Source organism: Colias croceus, chromosome 5 (genome assembly GCF_905220415.1).
Source record: "Colias croceus chromosome 5, ilColCroc2.1".
Taxonomy (NCBI): Eukaryota; Metazoa; Arthropoda; class Insecta; order Lepidoptera; family Pieridae; genus Colias; species Colias croceus.
The window spans coordinates 4,667,455-4,679,050 of NC_059541.1; the positions used below are offsets into that span (position 1 = coordinate 4,667,455).

General features: G+C 30.7%; 1 protein-coding gene across 1 annotated transcript; it reads left to right on the plus strand.

Annotated features, from left to right (window-relative positions):
* Positions 1 to 4,874: 4,874 nt before the first annotated feature.
* LOC123691812 (protein yellow) lies at positions 4,875 to 11,404 on the plus strand. The gene is made up of 4 exons (XM_045636379.1): positions 4,875 to 4,955; positions 5,196 to 5,429; positions 9,609 to 9,797; positions 9,885 to 11,404. Exons 2-4 carry the CDS (start codon positions 5,204 to 5,206, stop codon positions 10,949 to 10,951), a joined length of 1,482 nt encoding a protein of 493 aa, XP_045492335.1. The 5' UTR covers positions 4,875 to 4,955; positions 5,196 to 5,203; the 3' UTR covers positions 10,952 to 11,404.
* Positions 11,405 to 11,596: the final 192 nt, after the last annotated feature.

The following is an 11,596-nucleotide window of genomic DNA, read 5'->3' on the forward strand; positions in this document are numbered from 1 at the left end:
TGAAAAATATCCTCCAAAATTTCCCGAGATACTTCCAATGATTGAACCATTGGACGTTGGACATTAACTTCAGTCAAAAATTGACGAAGCGGATGATTACTAATTTCCACTTAATCCTCGCTGCTACTGTCTTTATCATCAAATCATCAATTTTCAAGTGGTGTAGTAAAAATATCAGCAGAAATCGTCTTCCAAAGGCGATATAATTTTATTAGCATTGAATAAAAAAATCAAAAGTTAACTGTAAATCTATAAAAAAAGCTACTTACAAATAAAATTTTATCAAAAACTTCTGTTCCCAATGCACCTCAAAATAATAAAAGAATCATTCATTTCATTTCATTTCAATAAATACCTGTAAGTAACAACTTACCTTTTGTGGGAACGCATGATGGTGAAAATTCACAAAACACGAAGATTGCATTTGATATTTTTGGTTTTATGGCATTCAATTGCTTTATAAATATCACTACATAGTATGCTTAAATCTTTAAAACTTCGCAACAGATTTTGATGCGGTTTTTTTAATAGATAGACTGATTCAAGAGGAAGGTTTTAGTATATAATTTATTAGGTTTTAGACAAAGTGGACGAAGCTTTAAAACTTCGCAACAGATTTTGATGCGGTTTTTTTTAATAGATAAGACTGATTCAAGAGGAAGGTTTTAGTATATAAATTATTAGGTTTTAGACAAAGCGGACGAAGCCGCGGGCGGTAAGCTAGTAAATTTATAAAACACGAAGATTTTTAAAATTGTAACCTAATGAACACAACAATATATTATTATACTCTTTGGAACACAATCATTAGATTAACTGTAGATAATGGTGTCTATTTTTACTTAAAATAATAAACATCTACCCTCACTTTAAAAAAAATGTAGTTTATTATTCACACGAAATATATCTTATAGGGAACGGAAGATATGGGTTAAAGAGTTAAATAAATAAATAACATAATTATTACATTTAAATTATTAATTTTTAACATTGTGTTCAGTAGTGTTAACATGTAAATTGATTTGATTTTTACGAAATCTCATAGATGGCGCTGTTACAAAATTAACATTATACAACTTACATTCTTTAAACTATATTTCTCTTCCCAAGTTACTTAAATGGCATAATTTTTATAGTGTCAATCTAGATATTGTCAAACAACATTTATATATGCGTCATTTGATTATTAATTTCCAATAGTTAACGTGTAAATTGATTTGATTTTTATAACATTTAATAGATGGCGCTGTTTCTAATTTGTCTTTATACTACTAAATTCATTAAACTGTTTCTCTGCCCAAATTACGTAAATGACATAGTTTTTATTTTGTAAAGCTAGATAATAGCATGGCTTACTCGAAACCAACATTTAAACACGAGTCTTTAGATTGTACGCTGTCGTAATACACGGAATACGTAAGAAAAATAAAGGTTCACAGCTCCTCCCCCGTAGATGATAGCTTGATAATATGTAGCCTATAGCCTCACCCGACCTGTTAGTAATATTCATGCAAAATTTGAAGTCAATCTATGCAGTACTTTTCGAGATTAGCTCGGACAAACATACAGACAAACAGACAAACAGACAAACAGACAAACAGACAAACAGACAAAAATTCTAAAAACTATATTTTTGGCTTCTATATCGATTATAGATCACGGCCCAGGTATTCTTTTAAAAAAATATTCAATGTACAGTTTTGACTTTCCTACGATTTTATTATATGTATAGATAACGCATAAAATATTTTTACAACAAAGTCGATTAAGTTGCTTTTCAAAAACCTAATACAAATTCACCATCTATCCTTTTCAAATTTTGATAATTCCACGCTGAACTTCGAAGCTCGTACGCCTCAAAAGCCTCGTTATGTTTTTTTCCTTAACCTTTCTTAGTTTCCTATGGTCTGCTGTACCTTTCTTTTTAAGTGTCGTTTTCCTGGAATATTTTTTATTCAAAGCACTGTTTCTTTGATTTTCTTATTATATCCTGTTTAATACTATGTTATACTTTAAGTATATACGTACTTTGTGTCGGAAAATGAAAATCGTGTTTACTAAACGATAACTAAACCTATTTTAGATTACTCTGATACAAATAAATATATTCATTGAATGTATAAATTAAATTGTTTATTCTAAAAGTTTAATATTCAAGCATTCCTTAACTTGTAGCTCAGTACGCAAAGTACCTCTGGTAAATTAGGTCAATGATATGTATGGTACTGATAGCGACTGATTTCATAAACTAGTTATTAGAAGGTGCTAATGCAGTATATGCAAGTTCAATATATATAATTTTATTTGATATTTTAATATTTAATATGTTATATGAAGTAAGACCGTTGAACGTATACAAAAGGAACATTCATATATTCATATGACTATTATTATTATTAGAGTACAAACAAGCATGCTAAGGTATACCGTATAATATATAATATACCCACGTAATACGTTTTGTGTACAAAATTCAATTTCCGTATATTTTTATTCGTGAATTTAGGAAACCAAATCTAAACATTTTTATACGGTTGTATATACTATATAGGTACACATATATTTTAACCGACTTCATAAAGAGGAGGAGGTTATCGATTCGGACGGTATGTTATATTTTATAAAGAGTTAGTTTTAAAAAGGAATTAATTAAAATGATAATTACCATAAAATGTTGTTAAATTAAACATTTAGATAGGTATTTTGTCGAAACGAACGGAATATTCTTAACCCAAGAAACCATAATAAATTGCATCCGTCACTTAAATCCCTTTAGTAAAAGTAAAAAACATCGAGTCATTCAAACCGGCTTATCACATTCCCTTATAAAACTGAAAGTGAACTCCACAATTCAGAAATGTGTTACATATTATTATAAAATTATTCTGAAAACAATAAGTATATAGTTTTTGCATAAAATCAGTTTTGTACTTGATTAAGCAGTTTCCGCTCTACTTTTCTTACATAATACCCAAGGTCGTAGGACAGATTCAGTGAAGGATAAAACAAATAATACTATTTATTTATTACCTATGATATATCTCAATATTTTAAGGAATGCTTTTCTCATAAAGCGGAAATAAGGGAAAATTTAAATTTGCCAAAACGGTTGACTTCTAGAGTTGCTTGGAAAAATATACTCTCATTGAATTTGTAAGTTATACAGTTACTGATATTTTATAATAGTTTATAGTTAATGATATTATAGTTATTGATCAATAATTACTTCCACAATCCCAACCGATTACAATTGCGTTACGCACAAACATTATACATAATAGAATCACGATCCATCATGGCCCGTATACTAAATAGGAAGGTTGAAGAATTATCTATAAGGTAGCAGTAATAAAAAAAACGGTTAATTGTTATGAATTTTGTGTCTTGAATAAACGCAGGAGCTACATAACCCGTTTAGAAGCACGTGACACGCGCTAGATGTGATGATACCAAACGCGTGCGCAAAACAATTATTTAAACTACCTAATCTACGATCTGGAATTCATTGTAAAATAAGACGACTACTCATATGGGCTGGAGTTATAGCTCTACGAGCCTTTCACTTCAACCTACTACACTACATTGACCCAATTAGTGTCGAATCAAACACTTTGAAAATCTGAATTTATCTCAATTTAAGTAAAATTAAACTTCCATTATGTTATCCTGGCTCAATATCATATTACAAGGCAAATTCCTTTGCAAATTGTCGTTCGAAGAATTTTGCTTAATTTTCTCTTAGCTAAAAGCTTCCAGTTTAGTTGATAATTATGTCATCAATATTACACACGCAAGCTCGCCGTCACGAGAGAACCGATAAAATAATCGTGTTCTACCGCACGTGGGTAAGTGTATCGCCATGGAGCTAAGAAACCCGATTTACATATCAGCGCAATAATGTATTTTATATTCTCGCTTTTTAAACTATACAAAAGTATTCATAACGTTGATTAACATAATGGATCAATACACGACAAAAATCTTTTTTGATAACGGTTTTCGGGTTAAGTTTTAGTTTGGGTATCTATGAAACGTTTCTGCTTTAAAAAAAGTAATAAAGTTAAATATTGAGGATTTTGCTGCATAAGATGTCTTTGAAAAAAGGTTTCCCTTATTTCTAAACAGTAGATATTTATAGATAGGTATTGGTAGTGTAATTGTGGAGTGTAATCCATATACATAATACTTAGGAAGTTATTATGTTATTTCTTTTATATTATACCTATAAGAAAGAGAAAAAGCATAGGTATAAAACACAGATTTATACCAGTTCTTGTTATGTATAATAAATATGTAACACGAGATTTTAAGTACAATTTTATAATAAAATATAGCTTACTAGAAAAGGGAGGTTGGTCAGTAAAAAGACTAATTTATGAATATCATTCTAATATTACAACATTTATATGAAAACATTTTCTATTTTTGGTTTGTTTGCATTTTTAAAATTTATTTTGTTACGAAAGCCTATATTTTGCAGTCCATTAAAACAAGTATAATCTTTGATACTTATGTAACACTTATATTTTGTCGTGGCTTAATCTGGTGAAACAATTAATCTGTTTTGTCGTGATTCCTCTAAATTACATGAAACGCCCCCTTTACATATTTTCTCTGCACAAAAATTTAATTGATATACATTTCTATTTGGGCATATTTTAAAGGCAATTGCAGCAAAATTAGCATAACTTTAAAATGAATTTAATGTTTTAATTTAATTAAAAATTGAGTGCGTGTGAAACAAATTCTTTAAAAATATTTTTTCGATATGTTGTGGCAATTAAGATTCACAAAATTTTAATATGATGCAATTTCTTATTAACTCTGTGATCACTTCCTCAGCGTTAACGCACTGGAAGGAGAATATGGTAAGTTTTAAAAGGCTGGGGTTACTCATATTACTTTAGTTTCATTCAAACAGCTGTACCCAATCGTAGGGCTGTTTACAACTGATTGTACGTAATGTATATATGTATCATATTATTTACACGTTTTATGAAAAACTGTATCGATTTTATACGCGGCAGCTTTATGTAGTTATTAGCAAAATAGACCTTTTTTAAACTTATCATAAATTTAAATATTTAGAGCTTAAGTCTATAGTGAAAATGAAAATTAAGAGTGCCTATTATACATACAGGTTCTAAAAAACAATGACGTCAATTGGATCTTAACATGTCCGTTTGAATTCACAGTTACAAAAATGGTGGGACGTCTTCTCGTATTCAGTTACATCTTAGTCGTTGCTTCTGCGACGGTGAAGCTTCGGGAACTTTACGCCTGGAATGTTCTGGATTGGAATTATCCAGATCCTTTTGCAAAGCAAAGGGATATTGACAGCGGAGCTCTCAACCCAAAGAATGCCCTGCCTGTTGGCATTGAAAGATGGAGGAACAAGCTTTTTGTCTCCGTTCCCAGATGGTTCCCAGGTTAGTATTTTATATTAAGGATTTTTTTTTTTTTTATATTTTAATTATAATTATGAAATTCTCGAATAGTTATAAAATCTAATTTTGCATCCAATGAAAATTAAATGATAGCTTAGCTACGTACTACTCGATTCAGACTATTATGAGTAAATACAAAGTATACATGACCTTTCAAAATCGCCTAAAATTAAAAATAGATAAAGTCTATTCACTAATCATAATTTTACCATTAAAATGATCGTTTTTGCTCAAGTTGAATAAAATTAAGATGGATGGAATATTTTCTCCTTTCAAAAATTTCGCAATATGATCCTGATCACTTTAAATTTGTTATCATAAGAAATGCAATAGTTGTGCTTATTTAGACTTAATATTCCTCGACATCAACATAGTATTGCAATTTCCTACTTCCTATATTCTATGTATTCAAGTATGTATTGATGAAAAGTGCAAGAAAACGTGATAAGATGCAATATGGAAAAGAAATACTCTATTTAAACTTCTAATGTGAAAAAGACCATCCATTAAGAAATATCGATACTCGATTCCTTTTTGTAGCAGTAGCTATACTCGGATCTTCTCAAGTGTAGATATTATTAAATTAAATACTTAAAATGTATAGATAATAAATACCTAATTATATTTATTTAAATATTTTATATACTTGTCACAGAAGCTCTTTTAACTTTATCTAAATTGCACAATGTTTATTTTGAACAGTGAATGAAAACCCATTAAAATGTACTAAATTTTCCTATTCTTTTAGTACTAATTAGAACAAATTATGTATAAAAAATAAAAATGATTAATTTAATCATAGTTTTACCCACTATCTAATCTGTGGTTTAACCAAGGTAAAAGTGAATTAGCCCCTTGAATTGTTTGCCCGGATGAAGCAGGAAAAAATAATATATAGTACAGCCTTAGTTACGCGTTAGAGGTATTTTCTTCTTAAAACTAGCCCAGTAGTTTTTTAATAAAACCATAGCAAACAAACAACTTACAAAAAATCAAATCTTACCTTTTCACTTCAGATCCTTCATGTTTTTAAGTTATTAGCAAGGAATAGTTAACTGTGTGGGTAATAACTATATTTTCTTATTTAAATAAATCTCAGCTTTAACGATAGCAGTTTTACAATCTCCATTAACATAATTATAGCGCAAAAAATAACTTCATTAGATGTACCTACAAGACGTCTGAAAAGATATAATAAACCAAACTTTAAGATAAATTATGAAATACGTGTTTCATAAATCACAATGCACTCGTTTCGATTTATTTTTAAAATTAAACTGACCTAAATTTTTTTCTTTTTATATTTGGGGCCCGAAAATAGAAACAGTTACCTACTAAATTTAAAATAAGGATTGAGTGTCAGTAAAAAAAAAATTAACCAAGACATAGCAAAAATGCCCTAACATCTCTGATGTAGCCCTAATAAAAACTAAATTATTTCATTGTTTACCACGACTAGAATAATAATATAAATGCCGATCATATTTCAATTTTAAAATGAGTGCATTTCATCCGACAATGACCTAGTTTACATTCACATATACCTAATGCAAGATTGAAAATTATCCACAGGCTCCATTAATTAAAATTCTTCAAACAGCAGAAAAAACAGACAATGGTCGCGGGCTATGAATTCATAAGATTTAGAATAACAAACAAGAATAGTTGAAATGAGTAACAAAAAAGTGCATAATAATGCTATGATATGTAATAAATAAAATGAGGCAATTATGCAAGACGCAACCACGCCCGGGCGTGCAAAAAGATGATTAGCAACATTTCCTTTTAATCGCTGGTGTTTATGATTTGCGTTACACCGGCACAACTGCTGAACCGTAACATCGAAATAACCCATTTTTTTAAATACCTCAATTTAATATAAAAAAGTGTTAACGCGCGTTAGAAGTTATACTTCTTTGGCGTATGGAAAAAAAAATACTAGAATATACAACTTGAACATAGTTATCAATTTTCATACCACCTAGAACTAACTTCATGCTGTTAAATTTAGGTGTCGGTGTGCGCGCGCATCGTAAAAATTCACTCTCAACATTTTTCTCCATCGCGCCAAAAGAAGTATAACTTCAATAACATTTATACAAAAACTAGCTGTGCCCGTCGGTTTTACCAGCATTCGCTGCGCTTCTATCGGTCTTAGCGTGATTAAAGCCTACTCTATAACCTTCCTCGATATAATTAATGGACTATTTAAATAGTGAAATAATTTTACAAATCGGACTGGAGGTTTCTGAGATAAGCGCGTTAAAGCAAACAAACTCATTAGCTTTATGATATTAGCACAGTATTATTTTTTATACTTTTATTATGATAATATCATGCATATCTCCTTAAATCACAGCACTGGTGCAAATATTCACTTACACGTGATTATTTGCACCAATTGCAACTACCTAATTCTTTTTTGTTGTGCTTATTATTATGAGGATTTCTATGCCAGAAAAAAATAAGATGCGCGGAAAATTTAAAAATAATCAACATATAATTAACTTTTTTCAACGACAATGACGCTGACGGGACAAAGTCTGATAGTCTACTTATAGGAATGATGTTTTTGTTTTGATTGTTACGGTTTAACCCAAAAAATTGTTTTTATCACTTTACCGGTTCATTTAGGCTATTTCTTATCCCGGGTAAACCCAAGTGAAGTTATAGCTAAGTAACATCGAATTTCATCAAATTGATATGTGTATTTCAACTGCGTTGGTACGTTTCACAACATAAAATCTAAAAATACTTGTATATCACATTATGTAATAGATACGACCTTAAAACCAAAATACAAAAATAGAAAAGAAATTTAATACTAGTCTCGATTTTGTAATTATGTATTTCAAAGAACTCTTTGTAAGTTTTTATTAAGTAATCTTTAATTTTAAGGATAAATAGTTCCGGAATTATTACGGTATAATTTTCTCATATTATTGTCTACTTGCGTCTTTCAATTATATTTGTATGCGCTATTAATTATAATCTAGGGATTAATTAGATAACGATAAAGACCGAGTGTTGCTTATTAAGTTTCATTGCAACACAAGGTATCTCTTTGTAATAATTAATTAATTACCGAAAACGCCTTATTGAACACGCAACTAATTTTAGGCAGTAAAGGAATTATGTTGAATTTGGATACAAATTTACTACACCAAAAAGGTTATTCATGCTTTGCTACGTAATCTAAAATCAAATTAAAAAAAAACACTAATTGGATTTTAGATTTCGCTTTTTAATTTATGAAATTGAAAAGCTTATTTTTTTAATTTGCTTTATCTAAAAAAAAATTCCCTTCACAAACAAAATTACATAAATAAATATTTAATGAGAAGTCTGTCCTATTGGGACATCTTAAATCCATAAATATTATCTCATCATCTAATATCACTTAACTGTTAAGTTACCAACAATCCACTAACTGGCTCAAACCTGATTTCTCTAACAAATTAAACGATGCTATAACATAATCGGTTGTTGATGTTAAATTTGACACACAAAATTAACGGACACAAACAGACCTTGTCGTTTTAATTTGAACCATTGGTTAGAAGCAAGATGGGTCATTTTACAAGCAGCGTTTACTAACCTAACCTAAACCAAAGGTTATTAAGTTTTCCCATTTAATTTAAATAGAGCTGTGCCAAATTATGATACATCAATCAATTATGCAAAGTTAACAATTTCTGTACTGTAACTATCGTTTTTGCCAAACAGGACACAGGTAAATTGATTATGGTAATTTATTTGTACCTACGAAGATTGATGTATTGAGTTGGCGGAACTACGCGGAACTCAGTTCGCCTACCAACATTTATCAATATGGGTTAACAGTATCTAAGGGCTAAGCAAGTATTTGAACGTTAAAAGTCGTACAAAGCTCTTGCGTAGATTATTATCGGCTGTCTTAAATCGATTTGACAAGTCAAAATTATATAATGAATGTCTGTAATGTATTTTTCTTGGTAATGAATCATGGTCAATTTATGTACTTAATGTATATGAACGTATGACATGACATGAAACCTTCACGAGGTATTTCCTTAACTTTTTAATTGCTTAAAAACAATCACCACCAAGGAACCCAGAACCACCTCAATATTACATAACGTTATATAATAAAATTATCAATAATTTTTATCAATTTCACAGGTATTCCTGCCACATTAAATTACATCGATATGGATGCTCCCTATGATCCATCTCCGAAACTGACACCATATCCAAGTTTTAGAGAAAATGAATTAGGAAATTGTGAGGAAGGTCTAACTACTGTGTACAGAATAAAGGCTGATAAATGCGATCGTTTGTGGGTCTTAGATGTCGGCACCTATGGATATGGTAAGAATTCAATATTCAGAAATAAAGAATTATGTAAATAAATCACGATATGTAGAATATTGACATTGAGATATATTTTTTTTTCAGATCCTAATGTTACCAACGTGTGTCCCTACGCATTGAACGTATATGACCTACACACCAACAGACGTTTAAGACGATATGTGTTCAGGAACGAAGACATCGTCTCTACAACTTTTATCGCTAACATAGCCTTAGACGAAGGCGACTCCTGCGACGATACCTTCGCATACTTCTCAGACGAGCTTGGATATGGATTAATCGCCTATTCGTGGGAACAAAACAAATCATGGCGCTTTAGCCACAGTTACTTCTTCCCCGATCCATTGGTCGGTGACTTCAACATTGCAGGTCTGAACTTCCAATGGGGAGCTGAAGGAATATTCGGAATATCTGCTTCACCTAGGGGACCTGATGGATTCAGAACCCTTTACTTCAGTCCTTTGTCAAGTTACACGGAGTTCGCTGTGTCTACGCGTATCTTAAGAGATGAATCTAAAGTAGAAGGCTCATACCATGACTTCAAGGTTGTTGGATCTCGCGGCCCTAATACTCACACGACATCTAAAGTTATGGATGAGACGGGTGTCCAACTTTACAATTTAATCGACCAAAATGCTATTGGATGTTGGAACACGAACCTTCCACTTAAACCGCAAAATACTGCTATCGCTGATAAAGATGATGTCGGTCTTATTTTCCCTTGTGACGTGAAAATAGATAACGATAGGAATGTTTGGGTTATTTCAGATCGTATGGCCGTCTTTTTGGAATCGGAACTTGATTACAGCGATATCAATTTTAGAATTTATGCGGCTAATTTCGACTCACTGGTACAAGGAACAGTTTGTGAACCTGATCCATCTCAAGCAATTACGCAGTTTAAAAATCCAACATTCGACAATTCACTGAGTCTTTACGATGCAAACCTTGCTTCTGTAACTCCTCAAACTTTTACAGGAATTTCCCCAGCCTTCAGATCTCTTCCGACTTATACTAAAAACGCTCGACAACAGTTCTCCTACCAGTTCCCCAGTCAAGCTTCTCAGTCGTACGTTTTTCCTACACCTAAACCACTTCTAAGCTCAAACAGGCCCTGGTGGTTCGCCAAAAACAATTATAGTCCATACTAATAACTGTACTTTTGAGAGCTAACAAAATATTGAAATTCAGAATTTTCATTTACATATGAAAATATCTGAAAGTTATTATCCAAAATGTCAAATGAAATCAGTAGTTTGAAAATCTTAGTATTTAAGTAATTAGTGTATTATGAATGAAGAATAATTGTTTATTCGTAGAACATAATATGCGATGCATATATTTTTAGCATAGTAAATTTCACTATTATATTTAAGCAAAGCTCAAATGAATGATTGTCGTAAAGCGTGAGAAAATGTTTTTAATGTAAATATAATGAAAAATAATCGATATAAAATCGAATTATTTTGCCGCGTGTTCTTATGAAATTAGGTTTTATAACTAGTACAAGATTATAGTAATAATATATACCATACTACATTTTGTTGTGAACAATCTGAAATCATTTATAAAAATGTTAAAAAATAAATGAATTTAAGTATAAAGCGTTTTATTGTTTCCCCTTGATAGTTGTAAATTAATCAACAAAAGACCTTGGAGAGAATTTCTACATGCAGATATTATTACTATCAGGTACATTTCTAATAGGATTGCGTTCCTTCTGATGTTATCCTCTTGAACACTAAACATAAAATAATACGAATACTTAAAAAACAAGAACCACTTTTCCATTTGCA

Coding starts and splice junctions, on each gene's coding strand:
- LOC123691812 (XM_045636379.1), top strand. CDS start 5,204: ATGGTGGGACGTCTTCTCGTATTCAGTTACATCTTAGTCGTTGCTTCT. Junction 5,430..9,608: donor CGTTCCCAGATGGTTCCCAG/GTTAGTATTTTA, acceptor TCAATTTCACAG/GTATTCCTGCCACATTAAAT. Junction 9,798..9,884: donor TGTCGGCACCTATGGATATG/GTAAGAATTCAA, acceptor TTTTTTTTTCAG/ATCCTAATGTTACCAACGTG.